Source organism: Natrix helvetica (genome assembly GCF_964273705.1).
Source record: "Natrix helvetica genome assembly, chromosome: 10".
NCBI classification, from domain to species: Eukaryota; Metazoa; Chordata; class Lepidosauria; order Squamata; family Natricidae; genus Natrix; species Natrix helvetica.
The window spans coordinates 3,601,018-3,625,222 of record NC_138561.1 but is presented as its reverse complement, the minus strand read 5'-3'; the positions used below and the strand labels follow the sequence as shown (position 1 = coordinate 3,625,222).

Below are 24,205 nucleotides of genomic sequence, written 5' to 3'. Positions count from 1 at the left end.
AACTCCAATCTGGCAAATGGCGTGAGCTGTGCATCACCTCCTCTCTGCATTGGGATCAAATCTACATCCAAAGCACAATTTGACCAAGAACAGCAGGTGCTATGGGAATATGTCCTAAAGATTTAACTGCCGGGACTCTGAGTGGCTCCCACTGTTAGGTAAGCATCACTAGTCTTCACATTTTTTCTTGGGAACATACCTGGATAAGATCTTAGCATGTGCGAGGTGTTGACATCTGTTTATTCCTTTGTTCTGTGACACGCCTGGTTTTCCACAGCACCCATGCAGAATTTATGTTTTTTTTCCTCTGAAAAGGTGGAGCAGTCCCCAATATCACTTTGTCTATCTCCACCATGCACCCTGAATCCTACTTATGGCCACAATTTGTCCCACAAATGAAATAATAGTCCTATGAAATATGGGGCAAGGAATGGACACTGGGAGGCGTGCACAAAAAAGTGGAATTAATTACAACTGAGCTCACGACTCATTGCAATTAATTCCTGGGGAGTGCACAGATCTTTATATGAAGATAAAAGAAAGTTACCCTAGGTGTGCTCGGTGAGGTGGCCATGGGCAGGTACCTGCCCTGTGAATCAGGGTATTGCATCAGGGGTGATTGGATCTGGCTTGCTGCAGGAACGTTGCATTCCTTTCTGGCCCTTGAAAAGGCCGGGTGTGTTTGAAGAGAACTTTGCGTGGCTGGGGAAGCCTCAGGCAGCCCCTTCAAAGCCCAGCAGGAAACCTAAAACAAGGCCTGCACTGGGGTGGGGAGGGGAGACATCTTGAAGGACTCCAGCCGCCGCTTGAGGGTGGTGATGGAGGAGGAGGTCTGCTGGTCACAGAATGCCTGATTTACACCCACCCAGTGGATCTTCTGCAAATAGGGTTGGGCTCTATACTCTTCAGTATTGGGGGGGGGGGGATGTGTCCCACACTTGATTAGAAAATTGAGTGAACCAGGCCATCGCTTTGAGACAATATCAGATAGAAGATAGATAGATAGATAGATAGATAGATAGATAGATAGATAGATAGATAGATATGGATAAATGGATAGATAAATGGATAGAAAGATAGATAGATATAGATATGGATGGATGGATGGATGGATGGATGGATAGTTAGATACATGAATAGATATGGATAAATGGATAGATGGATAGATAAATGGATATAAAGATAGATAGATAGATAGATAGATAGATAGATAGATAGATAGATAGATAGATAGATAGATAGATATGGATGGATAAATGGATAGAAAGAAAGATAGATATAGATATGGATGGATAGATATATAGATATGGATAGATGGATAAATGGATATAAAGATAGATAGATAGATAGATAGATAGATAGATGATAGATAGATGATAGATAGATAGATAGATAGATATAGATATAGATTGATAGGTAGATAGATAGATATGGATAAATGGATAGATGGATAGATAAATGGATAGATAGATATAGATGGATAGATAAATGGATACAGAGATGGATAGCTAGAGAGATAGATAGAGAGATGTAAATGGGTGGATAGATAAATGGATATAGATAGATAGATAGATAGATAGATAGATAGATAGATAGATAGATGATAGAGGTAGATAGATATGGATAAACGGATAGATGGATAGATAAATGGATGGAAAGAAAGAAAGAAATGGATAGATAGATAAATGGATATAGATAGTAGATAGATAGATAGATAGATAGATAGATAGATAGATAGATAGATAGATGGATAGATAGATAGATAGATATGGATGAATGGATAGATAAATGGATAGATAGAAAGAAAGAAAGACATACGTAGAGATAGATAGATAGATAGATAGATAGATAGATGATAGATAGATAGATAGATAGATAGAGATATAAATGGATGGATAGATAAATGGATATAGAGATAGAGATCAGACAAGAAGACCGGCATGAAATGGGCCATTACTTCCCAGGTAATGGGGAGAAAACCTCACAGATTTTACAGGGCTTTGAGGGACTCCTTGGCTGGGCTTCAAAGGAAGAAGGGGGGCTGAGGAAGAGGCCAAGTAAGGAGGGGAAAGGACGGAGCTGTGAACGGGGTTGTGTCCTTGTTAGAGGTTTCATTTTAACGTTGATTGGTGTACATTCAAAGTGACAATAAAGTCATTCTAAGTCTAAGAGCGGAGCGCACGGCAGCTTCTAAAGAAGACAATCCTGTTGGGCAGCTGTGATGTCCCGAGATTTCTTATTTCAATCAATCAGAATAGAGCTGGAAGGGACCTTGGAGGTCTTCTAGTCCAACCCCCTCCTGAAGCAGGGGATCCTACACCGTTTCCTTCCCTCCTCTAGATGAAAACGTTCGTTCATTAGATATAAACGCAGCTTGCTTTTCATTCACGATCTCAAGGAAGCAGAGAGAGCGAGAGCGGTCCCTCCTCCCTTGTCCCCTAACAACACCCCTGCGAGGTAGGCTCCTAGTCCCGGGACCTCCCGCTGGTTCTCAGCTGAGCCACCCGGGGAGAAGGCGTCCCTCGTGGGGAAATTGAGCAGGAGATCTTCCCAGGCAGGCTGAAGTCCGGGTGTAAGGGTGGAGGCTCGCGGCGCTCTGCGGACCGGGCGCGCAGCCATCCTCTCCCGCAGCCGTCCCGATCTAAGAGCCCCGGGTTGCCCTGTCGCGCCATTCCGAGCCGTTGTAGCACCGCTGAGTCCGTCGGTTCCCGGCTGCTTCGCGTGTTCGGGCTCTTGAGCGGCTGCGTTACGCCGCCTCGTCCCAATCCCCGAACGGGTCAGCCGCGCGTCGTGCGAATAAGACGATCGCGCAGGCCTGGAGACTAAAACACACGAAGAAGGGTTGCAGGTAAGTTGGCGACTAGAGGAAAGAAGAATCGGGGGTGGCACGATAGCAGCCTTCCAGCACTTGAGGGGCTGCCACAAAGAAGAGATCAAGTTATTCTCCAAAGCACCTGAAGGTAAGATAAACAATGGAGGGAAACTAACCAAGGAGAGAAGCAACCTGGAATAAAGGAGAAACTTCCTAAGAGGGAGGGCAATTAACCAGGGGAACAGCTGGCCACCAGGAATCGTGGGCGCTGCTCCATCACTGGGGTTTGAGACGGCCACTTGTGTCAAATTGCATAGGATCTCCTGTTTGATCGGGTGGATGGACTAGAAGACCTCCAAGGTCCCTTCCAGCTTCTCTTCTATTCTAAGAATGAGGCAGCACTCCTGCGGGGAAGCCCGGGCGGGGACGGCGTGGTCCGCCTAAAGGGAACGGGGTGGGGTGGCTTGTATCCCCTCGCCGTTTCCCAGATGCTCCCGCCAGGGGAAGCGGCACTCTGCGCGCGCTCAGAGGCCCCTTTCCCTCGCTCGCCGGCCCGGCCACGGGCGGCGGGGGCGGGCTGGCAGCGGGCGCGATGCTTCGGCGGAGGGGCGGCGCCGGCGGGGGCGGAGCGGGGCGGGCGCAGAGCCATGAGGCTAGCAGGTGCCCGGCCAGCGCAACCGAATCCCCGCCAGACGCTCCCCGATGGCCGCCCTGCCAACCAGCCGCTCCTTCAGCCGCGCCGAGCTGCGCGCCGGCTGCGCCCAGGGCGCCTGCCTGGTGCTGACCGGCCGCCGCCTCTACGACCTCAGCGCCTTCGCGCGCCTCCACCCGGGCGGGCAGCAGGTGCTGCTGGAGCGGGCTGGCACCGACGTGAGCGCCGCGCTGGACGGCCCGCCGCACCGGCACTCGGCCAACGCGCGCCGATGGCTCCAGCAGTACTACCTGGGCGAGCTGGAGCCCGACGGGGAGGCCGAGCAGGTAACGGGCGCCGGGCGGGGACGGGGCGCGCAATCACTCCCGGGGCTGCTGGGCGAGGCTGCGGGCTGTCCCGCCGCGGGACGAAGGCAATTCTCCCCCCCCCGCCCCCCTCAGGCTGCCTAGCCCGGCTCGTCTTTCGGCCGTAAGCGAGGAAGAGGGCCGGGCTGTGTCGTCCCTCAGTCCCCGCCGCCTCAGCCTCCTGCGGGCCGGCCGCGTCTGGGGGCGACGACGACCAGCCGCCGAGCCCGCGTCCCGCGCCTCAGCCGCCGTTTCGGCCTTGCTCAGGCGGGCCCTTTTGGGGCGCCAGGGCTTCGTCTGTGGTCAGGGGCCAAAGTGCCCGGGGGGATGCTGGGAGTTGAAGTCCACGGCTGGCAGGGGCGCTCCGGCCTTCGGGAGGGTCCGACGCTCCCTCCACCCCCGTTCTTGAATTCAGAGCCGTAATTCACCAGTTAACCCAAACCGATGCCTGAAGTAGCTGCTGCTGATAGCCTGATTAGCAATGGCATTTAGACTTATATGTCGCTTTATGTGGGAAAGAATAGCAATAACACTTAGATTTATATGTTGCTTTATGCAGGAAAGAATAGCAGTAACACTTAGATTTATATGTTGCTTTATGAGGGAAAGAATAGCAATAACACTTAGATTTATATGTTGCTTTATGCAGGAAAGAATAGCAGTAACACTTAGATTTATACGTCGCTTTATGTGGGAAAGAATAGCAATAACACTTAGATTTATATGTTGCTTTATGCAGGAAAGAATAGCAGTAAGACTTAAATTTATACGTCGCTTTATGTGGGAAAGAATAGCAATAACACTTAGATTTATATGTTGCTTTATGCAGGAAAGAATAGCAATAACACTTAAGATTTATATGTTGCTTTATGTGGGAAAGAATAGCAGTAACACTTAGATTTATATGTTGCTTTATGCAGGAAAGAATAGCAATAACACTTAAGATTTATATGTTGCTTTATGTGGGAAAGAATAGCAGTAACACTTAGATTTATATGTTGCTTTATGTGGGAAAGAATAGCAGTAACACTTAGATTTATACGTCGCTTTATGTGGGAAAGAATAGCAGTAACACTTAGATTTATATGTTGCTTTATGTGGGAAAGAATAGCAGTAACACTTAGATTTATATGTTGCTTTATGCAGGAAAGAATAGCAGTAACACTTAGATTTATACGTCGCTTTATGTGGGAAAGAATAGCAATAACACTTAGATTTATATGTTGCTTTATGCAGGAAAGAATAGCAATAACACTTAAGATTTATATGTTGCTTTATGTGGGAAAGAATAGCAGTAACACTTAGACATATGTGCTGCTTTATGTGAGAAAGAATAGCAGTAACAATACCACTTAGACTTATATGCCGCTTCACAAGCCTCTCTAAGCGGTTTTGCAGAGTCAGCCTATTTGCCCACAACAATCTGGGTCCTCGTTTTACCCACCTCGGAAGGCTGAGTCATCCTTGAGCTGCTTAGAAGCGCTCTCCAAGAGAGAAAAACTCCAGATTCCATCCAGGATTGGCTGTGCACGATGGGTGCTGGGTGTGGTACCTGTACAATTTTGCAGAGTTTATCCTGTGTGCCGTGGTAGGTGAGTGTGGACCCCTGTTTATCTCAAGGGCTGCCAATTTCAGTCCCAGCCGCAGTTCAAAATGGTTCAGGCGACCTTAGCTGTTTTGTTCCGTTTCTTCTGAATGGGGGCTCAGCTGATGCACTGGGCTGTCGTCCCCCCCATCTAGGATTTCTATTTTCTGGGGAGCTTCCATTGAGCCAATTTTGGCCATGAAGATTGTGCTGGAGACTTCTATCCGGGGATGAAACAAAACTCCAGTTTAGTAGAATTCTAAGTTTTGTGGGTGACTTTTGTACTCCATCCTCAGCTGCCAAGGAGAGAGAGAGAAGATAGAAAGGAAGTTTGGCCAAGAAGAAATTAGAAGCCAAAGGGAGACAGGTAGCTTGGAAGAACTGAAAAAAAAGGTCCTTGTGAAATCACAAATCCTCACCATGTTGCTGGTCAGTGAAAAGATATGAGCGTAATACCCAAGGTTTGTTTTATGCAAAGCAAAGTGTTAGTGCTTGAATGTCTTAGAAACCTTTTGTGCTATTTTTCACTCACTCACTTTATACAATAATAATACAATAGTAGAGTTGGAAGGGACCTTGGAGGTCTTCTAGTCCAACCCCCTGCCAAGGCAGGAAACCCTATACCGTTTCAGACAGATGTCTATCCAACAACTTCTTAAAGACTTCCAGTGTTGGGGCATTCACAACTTCTGGAGGCAACTTCTGTTCCACTGATTAATTGTTCTAACTGTCAGGAAGTTTCTCCTCAGTTCTAAGCTGCTTCTCTCCTTGATTAGTTTCCACCCATTGCTTCTTGTTCTACCCTCAGGTGCCTTAGAGAATAGCTTGACTCCCCCTTCTTTGTGGCAACCCCTGAGATATTGGAACAATGCTATCATGTCTCCCCTAGTCCTTCTTTCTCTTAAGCTAGACATACCCAGTTCCTGCAACTGTATTTCATATGTTTTAGTCTCCAGTCCCCTAATCATCTTTGTTGCTCTTCTCTGCACTCTTTCTAGAATCTCCACATCTTTTTTACATCATGGCGACCAAAACTGAATGCAATATTCCAAGTGTGGCCTTACCAAGGCATTATAAAGTGGTATTAACCCTTCACGTGATCTTGATTCTATCCCTCTGTTGATGCAGCCTAGAACTGTGTTGGCTTTTTTGGCAGCTGCTGCACACGGCTGGCTCCTATTTAAATGGTTGTCCACTAGGAATCCAAGATCCCTTTCACAGTTACTACTATTGAGCAAAGTACCACCTATACTGCGCCTGTGCATTTCGTTTTTCTTGCCTAAATGTAGAACCTTACTCTTTTCACCACTGAATTTCATTTTATTAGATAGTGCCCAATGTTCAAGTTTGTCAAGATCCTTCTGTATCTTAGGCCTATCTTATGGAGTGTTGGCTATTCCTGCCAGCTTGGTGTACTTTCAAAGTAATGATATCAAGGATAGATCCATCGCTAGGTAGGTGGAGTGGCAGATGCTTCCCAGGATAATATTTTATTTATCTGTTGCATGGGTGTAGTCCATGAAAGTTGGTGCTGGGGGCCTTTTTGAGATGATGAAAAATTGCACAATAAGGAGCGGGGGGGGGGAAAGCAAAATTATCTTCATTGAAGCTTGACTCCTGGTGGATTGCATCGTGGACGTGGCTTTCTGTGGCTCCTCCTGGTGCGTTCTTTTGACTTTGCTGTCTAACCTGCAGCCCTTGTTGTATGTATCCGCTGTGTACACCCAGAGGCACGGCCACAACATTATATGCTCCCTCTTCAGGCCGAGGGATGTATCAGTCTACCTATTCAGTTCATTTCTTATGGGTTCAGATAAAGGGTAGAGCTGGGTGGAGTGCAGGCTAATCTTTGCCAGAGCAAACATGGAAAGGCTTGTGCATAACACAAGCGACAGCAGCAACAAACTTGATTCAACTAATGATTAGCTGCCTCGCTGCCTCGGTTGCCAGTCCTCAGTACCCCTGCCTTATTGTGTGATATTTCTGCCCCTTGCGTCTGCCTCCTTCCCCTACAAATGCTTGGGTTAGCATGTCACTGCTTATTTGTTTGTTTGTTTGCCTTCCTCGTCCTGTTTGTTCTACAACAACAACCTGGAAGGGTGGGTTGAGCTAAGAGAGAGAAGGAGACTGGCCAGGGGTGAAATTCAGCAGATTCTGACAGGTTCTGGAGAACCGGTAGCAGAAATTCTGAGTACTTCGGAGAACTGATAAATACCTACTCTGGCTGGGCCCAGAGTGGGGAGAGAATGGAGATTTTGCAGTATCCTACCCCTGGAGTGCGGTGGGAATGAAGATTATGTAGTATCCTTCCCCTGGAGTTGAGAGCAAATGGAGATTTTGCAGTGTCCTTCCCCTGGAGTGGGGAGGGAATGGGGATTTTGCAGTATCCTTTCCCCTGGAGTGGGGAGGGAATGGATATTTTGCAGTATCCTTCCCCTGGAGTGGGGAGGGAATGGGGATTTTGCAGTATCCTTCCCCTGGAGTGGGGAGGGAATGAAGATTTTGCAGTATCCTTCCCCTGGAGTGGGGAGGGAATGGAGATTTTGCAGTACCCTTCCCCTGGAGTGGGGAGGGAATGGAGATTTTGCAGTATCCTTCCCCTGGAGTGGGGAGGGAATGGGGATTTTGCAGTATACTTCCCCTGGAGTGGGGAGGGAATGGAGATTTTGCAGTATCCTTCCCCTGGAGTGGGGAGGGAATGGGGATTTTGCAGTATCCTTCCCCTGGACTGGGGAGGGAATGGAGATTTTGCAGTATCCTTCCCCTGGAGTGGGGAGGGAATGGAGATTTTGCAGTATCCTTTCCCCTGGAGTGGGGAGGGAATGGGGTTTTTGCAGTATCCTTCCCCTGGAGTGGGGAGGGAATGGGGATTTAGCAGTATCCTTCCCCTGGAGTGGGGAGGGAATGGGGATTTTGCAGTATCCTTTCCCCTGGAGTGGGGAGGGAATGGATATTTTGCAGTATCCTTCCCCTCGAGTGGGGAGGGAATGGGGATTTTGCAGTATCCTTCCCCTGGAGTGGGGAGGGAATGGAGATTTTACAGTATCCTTCCCCTGGAGTGGGGAGGGAATGGGGATTTTGCAGTAACCTTCCCCTGGAGTGGGGAGGGAATGGAGATTTTACAGTATCCTTCCCCTGGAGTGGGGAGGGAATGGGGATTTTGCAGTAACCTTCCCCTGGAGTGGGGAGGGAATGGGGATTTTGCAGTATACTTCCCCTGGAGTGGGGAGGGAATGGAGATTTTGCAGTATACTTCCCCTGGAGTGGGGAGGGAATGGGGATTTTGCAGTATCCTTCCCCTGGAGTGGGGAGGGAATGGAGATTTTGCAGTATCCTTCCCCTGGAGTGGGGAGGGAATGGGGATTTTGCAGTAACCTTCCCCTGGAGTGGGGAGGGAATGGAGATTTTGCAGTATCCTTCCCCTGGAGTGGGGAGGGAATGGAGATTTTACAGTATCCTTCCCCTGGAGTGGGGAGGGAATGGGGATTTTGCAGTAACCTTCCCCTGGAGTGGGGAGGGAATGGGGATTTTGCAGTATACTTCCCCTGGAGTGGGGAGGGAATGGGGATTTTGCAGTATACTTCCCCTGGAGTGGGGAGGGAATGGAGATTTTGCAGTATCCTTCCCCTGGAGTGGGGAGGGAATGGGGATTTTGCAGTATCCTTCCCCTGGACTGGGGAGGGAATGGAGATTTTGCAGTATCCTTCCCCTGGAGTGGGGAGGGAATGGAGATTTTGCAGTATCCTTTCCCCTGGAGTGGGGAGGGAATGGGGTTTTTGCAGTATCCTTCCCCTGGAGTGGGGAGGGAATGGGGATTTAGCAGTATCCTTCCCCTGGAGTGGGGAGGGAATGGGGATTTTGCAGTATCCTTTCCCCTGGAGTGGGGAGGGAATGGATATTTTGCAGTATCCTTCCCCTCGAGTGGGGAGGGAATGGGGATTTTGCAGTATCCTTCCCCTGGAGTGGGGAGGGAATGGAGATTTTACAGTATCCTTCCCCTGGAGTGGGGAGGGAATGGGGATTTTGCAGTAACCTTCCCCTGGAGTGGGGAGGGAATGGAGATTTTACAGTATCCTTCCCCTGGAGTGGGGAGGGAATGGGGATTTTGCAGTAACCTTCCCCTGGAGTGGGGAGGGAATGGGGATTTTGCAGTATACTTCCCCTGGAGTGGGGAGGGAATGGAGATTTTGCAGTATCCTTCCCCTGGAGTGGGGAGGGAATGGGGATTTTGCAGTATCCTTCCCCTGGAGTGGGGAGGGAATGGAGATTTTGCAGTATCCTTCCCCTCGAGTGGGGAGGGAATGGGGATTTTGCAGTATCCTTCCCCTGGAGTGGGGAGGGAATGGAGATTTTACAGTATCCTTCCCCTGGAGTGGGGAGGGAATGGGGATTTTGCAGTAACCTTCCCCTGGAGTGGGGAGGGAATGGAGATTTTACAGTATCCTTCCCCTGGAGTGGGGAGGGAATGGGGATTTTGCAGTAACCTTCCCCTGGAGTGGGGAGGGAATGGGGATTTTGCAGTATACTTCCCCTGGAGTGGGGAGGGAATGGGGATTTTGCAGTATACTTCCCCTGGAGTGGGGAGGGAATGGGGATTTTGCAGTATCCTTCCCCTGGAGTGGGGAGGGAATGGAGATTTTGCAGTATCCTTCCCCTGGAGTGGGGAGGGAATGGGGATTTTGTAGTATCCTTCCCCTGGAGTGGGGAGGGAATGGGGATTTTGTAGTATCCTTCCCCTGGAGTGGGGAGGGAATGGGGATTTTTCAGTATCCTTCCCCTGGAGTGGGGAGGGAATGGGGATTTTGCAGTATCCTTCCCCTGGAGTGGGGAGGGAATGAGGATTTTTCAGTATCCTTCCCCTGGAGTGGGGAGGGATAGGGGATAAATCATTATTTTTCCATTCGTGGAAAAAGGCTCAATCAAACAGGTATAGGATTTGATTGAGGTCAGGAATAGCTTTTTTTTTTTGGCAAACAATCTGATGAGTTGAGAGCAGCAAAGGACATTTTCAGGGCAATGTCCAATGCCAATGTCAGCTGAGAGGGGCTCATGCAAACGTTGGAGACAAAGAGGACCAGAGAAAAGTTAATCCTTAGAGAGCTTCATGGGTATAACTACATTGCTTAGATCTTGACGGGTCCTAAGAATACTGTATTTCTCCCCACTTTCCCCCCCACTCTCATTGGCACAGGAACAGTGAAAGATCCTTACAATGACTAGGAAAGAAGACGGTGACATCAGGCCCACTGCTAGGCTTTCCCCAAAGGTAATGGGGAGCCTTCAAACTGGTGGAAGTTGGACCCCTGACTGCTGGATGGCTTCCTCCTCCTCTGCAGTTAGGATTAATTCTGCATGGAAGGAAGGGAAAAGCAGCATGCCAGGAAGCTCCTGGGCTGCAAGAACCATATTGGCACAGATTTGGCACAAGCCACAGTCATATTATCCCCATAAGGTTTAGTGGTCAAGGTCAGGGCTAGAATCAGTGATAAAAGGTAAAGGTTCCCCTTGCACATAGGTGCTAATCGTTCCTGACTCCAGGGGGCGGTGCTCATCTCCGTTTCAAAGCCGAGGAGCCAGCGCTGCCCGAAGACGTCTCCGTGGTCACGTGGCCGGCATGACTAAATGCCAAAGACGCACGGAACGCTGTTCCCTTCCCACCAAAGGTGGTTCCTATTTTTCTACTTGCATTTTTTTTTTTACATGCTTTCGAACTGCTAGGTTGGCAGAAGCTGGGACAAGTCACGGGAGCTCACTCTGTTAGGCGGCGCTAGGGATTCGAACCGTTGAACTGCCGACCTTTCTGATCGATAAGCTCAGCATCTTACTCACTGAAACACTGCGTCCCTAACATCAGAGATAGCTGATAGCAATAAGCACTTAAGATTTATATGCTGCTTCGCAGTCTTTTACAGCTTTCTCTCTAAGCAGTTACATCACTAATCAAACTATATAAAACTAAGATAATCTGCATGCCCTATATGGAGCTGAGGTGTGGGGTTTACAGTTTTAGAACAAACACAGTATCAGCACCCGAGATGTATTTTGGGTGTGGACCCTAAGACATCTGCGGTAGCAGTCGGAGCAGAATTGGGAATTTACACAATTCATGCACTGTCTAAAATTAGAACTTATAATTATTGGCTGAAAATTAATGAAATGGAGACGGATAGACTCCCTACGTTATGCCTACTAGAGCAGATAAACTTGCAATCACAAATCAGCCTAACACACACACCCGTCCCCCCGTCCCCAACCCAACCTCATCAGGCTGGCTCAGCATTCTTGGAGCTGTGGCTGCCGCCCATCTGGAGGGCTCTGGATTGTGGGGGGGCTGAGTTTAGAAGCTGCTTTTCCGGGAGAACCACAAGCATTCTGCCAGAAATGTGTGAGAAGTAGTTGTTTGCTGCAGAGGAGCCGAGGTGTGGAAAAAAGAGGAGCAATTGGGAATTGAATAACTAAAGATGGTTGCAGCTATGTGGGGCCATCCTGTGTTCCTTGGCCAATTCAGTATGTCCAGTGTGACAAAGAGAGCAATTAGGGCAGGGGTGTCCAAACTTGGGAACTTTAAGACTTGTGGACTTCAACTCCTAGAATTCCCCCCTAATCCAGGGGTGTCCAAACTTGGGAACTTTAAGACTTGTGGACTTCAACTCCTAGAATTCCCCAGCCAGCCATGCTGGCTGGGGAATTCAGGGAGTTGAAGTCCACAAGTCTTAAAGTTCCCAAGTTTGGACACCCCTGGATTAGGGGGTGACATGATAGCAGTCTTCCAATATCTGAAGGGTTCTCTCCAAACTCTCCAAAGCATCCGAGGGCAGGACAAGAAGGAGCAGGTGGAGGGAGGCACCACTTAGAACAGGATAAAAGTGTTGGCAGTGAGAACAATCAACCAATGGAACCGAAGTTGCCTTCAGAAGTTGTGGGAGCTTCATCACTGGAGGCTTTCAAGAAGAGACTGGACTGCCATTTGTCCAGAACGGTATAGGGGGTTAGGCTAGAACCATGATGGCAAACCTATGGCACGCATGGCCAAAGTGGCACACAGAGCCATGTTGCCTGGCATGCGCAGCATCGCCCTTTCCTTTTCCTTGTTTCTGGCGCACATGAGTGCGTGGCAATCAGCTGGACTTAGCACATGTGGCAGTGCCAGGAACCGGAAGAGCTGGTCTTCCAGTTTTCGGCGTGCGCATGTGTGCCAGCCAGCTGATTGTCGTGTGCACATGCGTGCCAGAAACTGGAAGACCAGCTGGCCAGTGCGCAAGTTCATTTCCCGGTTCCATGCCCCCTGGGCTGCTCCTCTTCCGAGTTGCGGTCCTGGCACGCGCTCCCTTTTCGGCACTTGGTGCCAAAAAGGTTTGCCATCACTGGGCTAGAAGATCCTGGAGCACCGGGAACTACCAGAGGACTGGAAAAGAGCTGATGTAGTTCCCATCTTCAAAAAAAAAAGTGGGGGGGAAACAGACCCAGGAAACTAGAGACCAATCAGCCTAACATCAATACCCAGGAAGATACTGGAAAAGATAATAAAAAACAGATCTACCAACATCTAGAAACGAATAAAATAATAACTAGCAGTCAACACAGGTTTATTAAAAACAGATCATGCCAAACCAATCTTATTTCATTCTTCAGCATAGTGACTAAATTAGTACGCCAGTGAAATACTGTGGACATAATATACTTCGACTTCAGCAAGGCATTCAACAAAGTAGACCACAACCTCTATAAGATGTTGTACAGATGGCATTTAGATCCAAAAAGGCTAGCCTGTATGTATCCGAACTTACAATCTAAACGTTGGAGATGTGATTGTGTTAATGCCACCTACTACCATATCTGGGGGACTTGTAAAAAAGTTAAAGCATTTTGGATAAAAATATGGTGGGTTATTGAAAATATGTTGAAAAAGAGGATAAAGTTTACACCCCAGTTGTTTTTGTTAGGTATAGTTTCAGACTGTACTGTCATAGAGACTAATCTGATTTTGAACCTAACGACTGCAGCAAGATTGTTGGTGGCGCAATACTGGAAGAAGGAAGAGTTGCCTACCATCCAAGAATGGACATTAAAAGTAGCAAACTTAGCAGAGATGGCCAAAATTTCAGCGTATTTGAAAGATCATTCGGATGAGAAGTACAAGCTGGATTGGACAAAATGGATTGACTATATTCAAAACAAATACCGGACTAAAAAAGTTCAGTTAGCTTATGAATGAAGGCATAAAGGACACTACAATTTATTCAAAGTTAGTTTAATAAAGGGGGAGTTAAAGCACAAGTATAGTAATAGGTTAAAATTAGTTAGCTTATGTTAGTGTATGGTTGTTAAATGTTTATACCCTGTACTTTGCTCTGGGAGGTCGGGGGGAGGGAGGGCGGGAAGAGGGAAGGGGTGAGAATTGTAAAATTTATTGAAAATTTTAATTAAAAAAAAACTTAAAAAACAAAAACAAAGTAGACCACAACCTACTTCTTGGTAAGCTAGAAAAAAGTGGGATAGATAACATCATCACCAAATGGATTCCTCAGTGGCTGACAAACCACGCTCAACCAGTAGTCCTCAATGGTGCTTCCATCTATATCAGTGTTTCTCAAACTTGGCGACTTTAAGTCCTGTGGACTTCAACTCCCAGAATTCCCCAGCCAGCTATGCTGGCTGGGGGATTCTGGGAGTTGAAGTCCACAGGACTTAAAGTCGCCAAGTTTGAGAAACACTGATCTATATGGAAGGAAAGAAGCAGTGGGGTACCAGAAAGTTCCGTCTTACGCCCAATACTCTTCAATATCTTCATACATGACTTAGATGAGGGAATAGAAGGGGAACTTACCAAATTTGCAGATGTTACTAAGCTGGCAGGAATATCTTACACCCTTGAAGATAGGCTCAAGATCCAGACGAATCTTGAGAAACTGGAGAACTGGGCCCTATTTAACAAAATGAAATTCAATGTAGAGAAAAACCAAAAGTGCAAATATAGACTGGGTGAAACAAGGCTTAATAGCAGTGACTGTGGAGTCTTAGTGGACAACCAGTTAAATGTGAGCTAGCCGTGTGTGGCGGCGGCCAAGAAAGCCAATGCAATCCTAAATTGCATTAACTGAGGGATGCAATCAAGATCAAGGGAGGTACCTATACCATTCTATTAAGCCTTAGTAAGATCACACCTAGAGTACTGCATCCAGTTTTGGTCACCACCAAATATGTTGAGACTCTAGAAAGATTGCAGAGAAGGGCAACCAAGATGATGAGGGGACTGGAGGCTAAAACATACGATGAAGGGTTGCAGGAACTGGGTCTGTCTAGTCTAGTGAAGAGAAGGACCAGGGGAGACAGGATAACAGCCTTCCAATATTTGGGGGGGCTGCCACTTAGAGGAGGGGGGTCAAGCTATTTTCCGAAGCACCTGAAGGCCAGACAAGGAATAATGGATGGAAACTGAACAAGGAGAGATTCAACCTGGAAGTAAGGAGACATTTTCTGACAGTGAGAACAATCAACCCATGGAACAGAAGTCGCCTTCAGAAGTTGTGGGAGCTTCATCACTGGAAGCTTTCAAGAAGAGACTAGACTGCCCCCTCTGTCAGAAGTAGTGTAGGGTCTACTTGAGTGGGGGGGGGGAGGTTGGACTAGATGACCTCCAAGATCCCTTCCAATTCTGTTATTCGGTATTCAGGAGACTGCTCTGAGCACACACACACACCCACACACACACCGTACTCTCCTGGTGAAGATGCCAGGGAACCTGCTTGTCAGCGAGTGCCACATTCCATGTTTGTGGTCATAATCCCTGTGCCTAACCAGCACCTTTCCCCTCCTCCTCCTCTTCTTCCACTTTGTGCCCTCTCTGGAATTCCCCATCTCCCCCTGTCTCTTCTCTGGCAGAACAAGACCAGCCAGTTCCCAGGAACCGGCTGAACTCAACAAACGAGTTCTTATTCTGCTTCCTTTGAAATGCCAGCGGTGGTGCAAATCTACGAGCCCGTTGACGAGGCATCTCAAGCGCACAATTGCCGCCTGGCACCAAAGGGGCGGCTTGTCTGCCTCCGTCTCAAGCTGGTGCTCCTCGCTGTTGTGCTTTGCGTTTCCTTCTTGGAGACTGACTTTCTCCCGCCCTTGGCAAAGGCTGACCAACAGAGCAGGCTTTCTTACCTACTCATCCTTTACTCGGTGGTTGGGAGGGCTGGGGCAGAGCCCCTCGCAGCTGCACCAGTGATTCTCCAGCTCGGCAACTTGAAGATGGGTGGGTTTCAACTCCCAGAATTCCCAGCTGGGCTCTCTAAGTTGCCGAGCTGGAGAAACACTGAGATTCACTATGGTTTTCTTGGGAGGTTTTTGGAAGTGTGGGTTTTCATTGTGGCCTTCTTGGTAGAGAAGGAGGATTGGTCCAAAGTCGTCTAGCTGATGTCCGGGCATAAGATAAGGATGAGAGCTCAGATTCATATTTCCAACACAGAACCTTAACCACTAGAGCTGTCAGGCTCTTAAGGACAAGTTAAGTTGTTTCCAAATTACCTCCCACTACCAAAAAAAAAAAAAAACCCTTTGAAAATTAAAAGACTTCTTTGCAGAACAAGTCGCCAAATCTAAAACAGCAAGAATCATAAAATCATAGGGCTGGAATGGACTTTGAAGGTCTTCTAGTCCAACCTCCTATACCAGTGTTGGCGAACCTTTTCGGCACCGAGTGCCGACATGGGAGCATGCGTGTGCATGCGCATATGTGCCAGAAACTGGCAAAACAGCTGCCTGGTGTATGCATGCTGGGCAGCTGCTCTTCTGGTTTCTGGCATAAGCACGCGCGCCGGCCAGCTGATCTTTGCACACGCATGCTTGCCAGAAACCAGAAGGCCAGGTGGCCGGTGCGCATGCACACGCTGGAAGAGCAACAGGCGACAGCTCGCATGCCCAGAGAGGTGTGTGCCACTTCTGGCACGTGTGCCATAGGTTTGCCATCAATGTCCTATACCATTTCTGACAGATGGCAGCCCAGTCTCTTCTTGAAAGCCTCCAGGGATGAAGCTCCCACAACTTCCAAAGGCGACTTCTGTTCCATGGGTTGATTGTTATCACTGTTCGAAATTTCCACCTTATTTCTAGGTTGAATCTCTCCTTGGTCAGTTTCCATCCATGATTCCTTGTCTGGCCTTCAGGTGCTTTGGAAAATAGCTTGAGCCCCTTCCTCTCTATGGCAGATCTCAAATATTAGAAGATTGTTATCGTGTCTCCCCTGGTTCTTCTCTTCACTAGACTAGCCGTGCCCAGTTCCTGCAATTGTTCATCATATGTTTTTGTCTCCGGTCCCCTAAATCATTTTACATTAACAGATTAACAGAGTTGGAAGGAATCTTGTAGGTCATCTTGTCCAACCCCCACCAAAGCAGGAGATCCTACACCATTTCTGACAGACGGCAGTCCAGTCTCTTCTTGGAAGCCTCCAGGGATGAAGCTCCCACATCTTCCGAAGGCAACTTCTGTTCCATGGGTTGATTGCTCTCACTGTCAGGAAATTCCTCCTTACTTCCAAGTTGAATCTCTCCTTGGCCGGTTTCCAACTGTTACTTCTTGTTCTGCCGCAGGTGCATTGGAGAATAGGTTGATCACCTCTTCTCTGTGCCAGATCCTCAAGGGCTGAAAAACTGCTATCATTTCTCCATAATCCTTCTCGTCCTTGGGCCGAACATTCCTCATCCTCTGAACCATTCATCATATGGTTTAGCCGCCTGACTCCTTATCACTGTTGCTGCTATTGCAATCCAATACCTTTAACCCAGGGGTGTCCAAACTTGGCAACTTTAAGACTTGTGGACTTCAACTCCCAGAATTCCCCAGCCAGAGCTGGCTGGGGAATTCTGGGAGTTGAAGTCCACAAGTCTTAAAGTTGCCAAGTTTGGACACCCCTGCTTTAACCACTTGGTCAAACTGGCTGTCTTCTACCCCCGTTCCTGTGCTGAAGAGCAGCAAAATTACACTGCCTGTCTCATGTTGCTGCCTGACTCCATCCAGGTCATCTCAGGATGTGGAAGGAGGCCGAAGAGATCCTTTAGGTCCAGTGGCCGACAAGGGAAAGGGAACCAGGACAGTGGCAAATGGGAGGCTGAGCCCCTCCCTGCTTTAGTGAACCCCTACAGTTGTTAAATTACCGTATTTTTCGGAGTATAAGACGCACCTTTCCCACCCACCCCTAAAAGAGGGTGAAAATTTGGCAGAGGGAAAAAGGAAGGCAGCAAATGGGGAAATGGGGCTTGAGGTGTGGCAATTGGCTATGGCAGTGATGGTGAATGTTTTTCTGCTTGGGTGCCAAAAGAGACCGATAATGCAGTGCCCTCCCTCCGCCCATGCGCATAGGCCTCACTGAAGCCTCTCGACTTCTGGTAGGCCCATTGGGCTGTTTTCCGCCCTCCCCAGGCTTCAGGAAAGCCGCCTAAAGTCTGGAGAGGGTGAAAAATGGCCCAACAGGCCTACCAGAAGTTTGGAAACGAACTTCTGGTAGGTCCCATTTTTTGCCATCCACAGGTTCCGGAGGCTTTCCTGAAGCCGGGGGAAGGTGAAAACGACCTCCTCCCGCCCTCCGGAAGGTCGAAAATCAGTTGGCCAGTGCGCACATGCACGGTAGAGCTGACATAGGGCAACGCCTCGCGTGCCCTCAGATATGGCTCGGTGTGCCACCTGTGGCACACGTGCCATAGGTTCGCCATCACGGGGCTATGGCAATCCCTGCAGCCTGAAACAGCTGATCATCGGGAGGCCGTAAAGAAGCTGAAAGTGAAATGGGCTGATTGCTGTTTGCTGCAAAGAGGCAAAATTGTTGGGAGGTGGAAGCGGATTTTTTCCCCTTGTTTTCATCCCCCAAAGCTAGGCGTGTCTTATACTTCGGAGCGTCTTATACTCTGAAAAATACGGTAGTCACACGGTTGTTAAGTGAATCTGGCTTCTTCAGTGGCTTTGCTTGTCAGAAGGTCACAAAAAGGGATCATTTGACAGGCAGCACTTGGCCTCCTGCACTCCCCTGGGAGCAAAAACGGGCCGTGTGTGTGTGCGCTGCACCCACCCCTCCATGCCCCATTTTGGGCCTAGTAGGCCTCCCTGCACTTACCTGGGAGCCAAAATGGGGTGTGTGGGGACTCCTGGAAGGGTCGGAACCAGCTAGCAATTCAACAACCGGTTCTCCCGAACCAGCCTGAACCGCCTGAATCCCACCACTGGGCCTTCCCCATACCCAGGGCACGAGGGGAGTGCAATCCTGGCAGATCCGGGATGTGGTTCACCCATTCACATATAGAGAGAGAGAGAGAGAGATAGGTAGGTAGGTAAGGTAGAGAGACAGAGAGACAGATAGGGATGGCTGCATGGACGGACAGATAGGTAGGCAGACAGGCAGACAATAAATAAATGAAATCATCCAGACCCACCCTTCAGAAGACCCTGGTGCCCCCAGAAAGCTGCCCGGCTGGGCCCCCTCCTCGGCTTTTGTTCTCAGCTGCTCCGTGAGCTCTTCATGCCCCCATGTCACCCCAAGAGCTCCGGGCAATTGCTGGTCAGAGGAGCATCTCCTGCCCACTCCTCCCAAACACGGCCATTCACAGCTAGTGGAATAAACCTCAGGCTTAAACCACAATGTGCTAAACCAGGGGTCTTCTTGGAGGAGACCCCTGTGCTAAACAGATAGGATTGCCGAGTCCCGCTAGTTTCAGAACAGGCCTGCTAAAAATGCAAACAGCCTCCCTTTTGTTCCTTCAAGATCAAAAGGCCAAGTGATCTTTCCCTCCCCATTAAAATTCTGCAGAGATGTCCTTATCAAGTAGATCCAAAAACTGCCCTCCAGGTAGCGTGACAGTGAAGTAATCCTCCGGGGGAGGATTGGGAGGAGGAACTTTTGTGGTGTTACTCAGATTATCTCCTGGGGATCTGGAATGAAATGAGGAGGAAGGTTGGAGAAGTTCCCCCACCACAAAGTAATGGTTTATGCCCAGCCCTCCTGACCTACTCGCTTGGTTGCATTCTATCCTAGGCATTTCATCACCAGATAAGATATTCACGGGAGAAGCCATGCCTTGCAGTACGCATGGGAAGACTTGAGATGTACTGACTTGAAATTCAGTAGCTGCCATCCAGAACACTGAAGGCTTCATTGTCATTACGTCTGTCGGGTCCCCTCCCTCTCATTCATTTATGGACGAGGATCGAGGAAGAAATGCTTGCCTTGGTCCTTTGTACGCATTTGCAATTCGCAGAATCAGCCGCATCAACAGGGCATTGTTTCCTTCCCCTGCATAAATGCTGACTGAATTTCTGTTACGTAATAAACCCAGGTTCATAAACCATAGTTGCTGAGCTCGACAGTCAAGCAAATCAGCCATGCGATGGCTTCACACCAGGGGTGAAATCCAGCAGGTTCTGACAGGTTCTGGAGAACCGGTAGCGGAGATTTTGAGTAGTTCAGAGAACCGGTAAATACCACCTCAGCTTGGCCCCAGAATGGGGAGGGAATGAGGATTTTGCAGTATCCTTCCCCAAGGAGTGGGGTGGGAAGGAAGATTTTACAGTATCCTTCCCCTGGAGTGGGGAGGGAATGGAGATTTTGCAGTATCCTTCCCCTGGAGTGGGGAGGGAATGGAGATTTTGCATCATCCTTCCCCTGGAGTGGGGAGGGAATGGGGATTTTGCAGTATCCTTTCCCCTGGAGTGGGGAGGGATTGGAGATTTTACAGTATCCTTCCCCTGGAGTGGTGAGGGAATGGGGATTTTGCAGTATCCTTCCCCTGGAGTGGGGAGGGAATGGGGATTTTGCAGTATCCTTCCCCTGGAGTGGAGAGGGAATGGAGATTTTACAGTATCCTTCCCCTGGAGTGGGGAGGGAATGGAGATTTTACAGTATCCTTCCCCTGGAGTGGGGAGGGAATGGAGATTTTACAGTATCCTTCCCCTGGAGTGGGGAGGGAATGGAGATTTTACAGTATCCTTCCCCTCGAGTGGGGAGGTAATGGGGATTTTGCAGTATCCTTCCCCTGGAGTGGGGAGGGAATGGAGATTTTACAGTATCCTTCCCCTGGAGTGGGGAGGGAATGGAGATTTTGCAGTATCCTTCCCCTGGAGTGGGGAGGTAATGGGGATTTTGCAGTATCCTTCCCCTGGAGTGGGGAGGGAATGGAGATTTTGCAGTATCCTTCCCCTGGAGTGGGGAGGTAATGGGGATTTTGCAGTATCCTTCCCCTGGAGTGGGGAGGGAATGGAGATTTTACAGTATCCTTCCCCTGGAGTGGGGAGGGAATGGAGATTTTACAGTATCCTTCCCCTGGAGTGGGGAGGGAATGGAGATTTTACAGTATCCTTCCCCTGGAGTGGGGAGGGAATGGAGATTTTGCAGTATCCTTCCCCTGGAGTGGGGAGGGAATGGGGATTTTGCAGTATCCTACCCCTGGAGTGGGGAGGGAATGGAGATTTTGCAGTATCCTTCCCCTGGAGTGGGGAGGGAATGGGGATTTTGCAGTATCCTACCCCTGGAGTGGGGAGGGAATGGAGATTTTGCAGTATCCTACCCCTGGAGTGGGGAGGGAATGGGGATTTTGCAGTATCCTTCCCCTGGAGTGGGGAGGGAGTGAAGATTTTTCAATATCCTTCCCCCATGAGTGGGGTGGAAGGGAGATTTTGCAGTATCCTTTCCCTCGAGTGGGGAGGTAATGGGGATTTTGCAGTAGGGTGTCGCCCACCAAGCCATGGCCACAAAACTGAACTAACAGTCAGTTTGCTGTAATGTTTAAAGCAGGGGTTGGCAACCTTGCTGGCTGGGGAATTCTGGGAATTGTAGTCCACACATCGTTGAGAAACACTGTTTAAACCAGAGGTCTTCAAACTTGGTGACTTTAAGACTTGTGGACTTCAGCTTCCAGAATTCTCAAAGTTGAACTCCACAAGTCTTAAAGTTGCCATGTTTGAAGACCTCTGGTTTAAAGGTACCAAACTAGAAGCCAGGAGAGCATGAATTCTGATCCTGCCTTAGGGATGAGGCCAGCTGTGTGACTTTGGACCAATCCATCTTCCTCTCGGCTCTGGGAAGAAGGCAGCTGTGGCAAATCACCTCCCAAAAATCTTGGTAAAAAAACTGCAGGGCTTATCCTGGGTTGATTTGATCAATCAGAGCAATAGCAATTAGTGCATTATATGAATGCAAAAGAGCCTGCTCCATTTCTCCACAGTGGAGAAATGGAGCAGGCTCTTTTGGTAAAAATAAGATGAGTTTAGGGTGTCACACTGGTGGCTCGTGGGCCAGATGTGCTACGCACAGGCCACACTCAGCTCAGCTCAGCTGTGCAAAGGGAAAAAACGTCACCAGTCCTGACGAGTTTGACATACTTGGCTCTCCAAACCTGAAAACTTTAAAACTTGTGGCCTTCAACTCCCAGAATTCCTTAGCCAGCCTAGTTATGGTATTCTGGGAGTTGAAGTCTGCAAATCTTAAAGCTGCCACGTTTGGAGACCCCTGGTTTAGCTGAAGACACGTTTCTTGGTAGAATATCAACTTTGCGTATTGAAGTTTTATTCTGCATTCCAGGCAACTTCCTGCGTTCCGATGAGTCAACCTGGCTCAGATATATGTAGTGTGTCTACCTTTGCAATCTCTAAAGCAGAGGTGATATGCTGCCAGCTCGCACCACTCAGGTGAACCTGTAATGGTGGTGCCGCAAGGCTCCGCCCACCCACCCTGACGTCATCACGGTCCTTCAGCGTATACGCCTCCTGCTACTAAACTGGTAGTGAAGAGAAGAGAATACCATTACTGCTCTAAAGAAGTTCAAAAAATAGTTCAAAACAGGGATTGCATGGGATGAGATGGCCTTAGTAAGACCACACCTAGAGTACTGCATCCAGTTTTTGTCTCCACACTATAAAGTTTTGAACTTTCTTAAGGCAGCGGGAATGATAAAGCTCTTCCAAAGAGCTTATTGGGTGGGGACAGAGCTGATGCTGCTGACAATTGGTCTGAGTGGAGTGCGTTGCTTTGTGAATTTGGGTGAGTCCATATATGCCTGCGGTAATGACTCCCCTAGGGTAAAGACGGTAATGTGGTGGTTTGTCAAGCTTGTTTCAAAGACTCTAGAGCTGTTTTCCCAGCAAGGATGTGTTGGGAAACAGGAGAAGAACGGGATCTCCTTTATGCTGAGTTTGTGCGTTGTCTCGTGCTTGAAGTGCCCTGCTGACACTGAGGGTTTGGGGCAGAAAACACTCCTGACACTGCTTGTGAATATGAATAAGGGACCTTCTGCATGTAAAAGGAGCTGGATTCAGAAGGTGTAACTTGGCACCTTTATGGAGTCCCAGAGTCTGCTTTGGATTTGCATTTAGGAAGTCTTCTGCAGACTCAATGGGATTAGTCTCTAATAGATGCAAGGCATCTGCGTCTGCTTGTTCCTCCATATTTTGAGAAAATGAAATCGAGCACTTTCCCAGATGTGTCCTCTGCTCAGCTCAGGGTATCTGGGCTTTTGCTCAACAAGGCACCAGAGTCAAGCAGGAAGCCAGAGCCCTCGTGATGAGGTAGCTGTCCCTCATCATTAAACTCCAGAGTTCTTGCTGTCCTCTGAACATGGCTGGTTACTTGCAGGCATTTTATTGCTCAACTAGGTCATGTCCAACTAGGTGTATTGGTGCACAGCCAAGCTTGGAGAGCACGAAGGACGGCACACTCTGTATCAATAAAATTGGAAGCCAATTCTAATCCTCAATCATGCAGATAGCACAACCAAGGGCTGGTAAAGTACCTTCTCCCATAATGTAGAAACCCATCGGATAATGCTAAAGAGATGGTATCAAAGCCTCGTTTTCATGATCTCCTTCCTAGATAAATTAACCACCAAGATGAAGATAAGCTGCATGACCTCTTTAGAGAAAAGCTGAAACCTATCAGGGACTTCTATCGCAAAGTTTTCGCTGAACGTGCATGATCCTCTGCGCTCAGAATGGTGTTGGATACTTTAGTGGAGACGCATTATGTTGTGCTCTTAGTGGATTGCTTGGTTTGGTTACAACATACGATGCCCTCGGCAGTGGGTTTTATAGAGGAGCTCCAGGTGGAACGTGGGCAAGGCTTCAGCCTCTGGGTTTCCTAAAGACTTAAGTCTTTAGCATCAAAAAGAGGGCAGGTTCTTTGTGGGCAAGCTGTCGCCCCAGCTCAGCTCCACCGCGCATGCACGCACGCACACCTCCTACCAGCCAGCTGATTTTCGGGTCTCTGCCATGCATGCATGGGGGAGGGGTGCATGCGGGATGTGCATGTGCAGGGGCTGTGCGCACATGCGCGGGGGTGGAGTGCTACCCTATGTAGCCCATCTTTTGCTCCCAGGAGACTGCAGGGATGCCTAGTAGGCCCAAATGGGGCATGGGGGTGTGTGGCACATGTGCAGGGGGGCATGTGCGATGGAAACGCGGGGGTGTTGCCTGCACATGCACAGAGGGGCAGGGAACATGCGGGTGGGGTCACACACGCATTCCATTATGCATTTCGGCACATGGCAACAAAAGGGTGAGCCATCACTGTCATAGGCTAAACACAGTTCAACTAATATACAGCCTCTCTGTTGATCTTGGTCTGGCCCCGTTAGCTGTGGCTTGCAGAATCGCAGTGCCATACATCTGAGTAACACCTTACTCAAGAGCATCCGGGCAGGCTTCGGTTCTGGCTTCTGTTACTGCTGGGATGCGCTGTGGGTGCACTTCGTGTGCGCACGCATAGTAGTAACAAAAATTGCTTCTGCATATGTCCAGAAGCAAAAAACAAGATGGCGGTGCCATAGGCGCGATAGAACCGGTTTGGGGGC

General features: G+C 48.8%; 1 protein-coding gene across 1 annotated transcript in view; it reads left to right on the top strand.

Annotated features, from left to right (window-relative positions):
- Window positions 1-3,494: 3,494 nt before the first annotated feature.
- FA2H (fatty acid 2-hydroxylase) overlaps window positions 3,495-24,205 on the top strand; it is a 63,572-nt gene continuing 42,861 nt past the window's right edge. Inside the window, exon 1 of the mRNA XM_081963048.1 lies at window positions 3,495-3,790. Within this exon, the coding sequence (XP_081819174.1) occupies window positions 3,515-3,790 (276 nt within the window). The 5' untranslated portion in view covers window positions 3,495-3,514. The remainder of the gene's footprint in view (window positions 3,791-24,205) is intronic.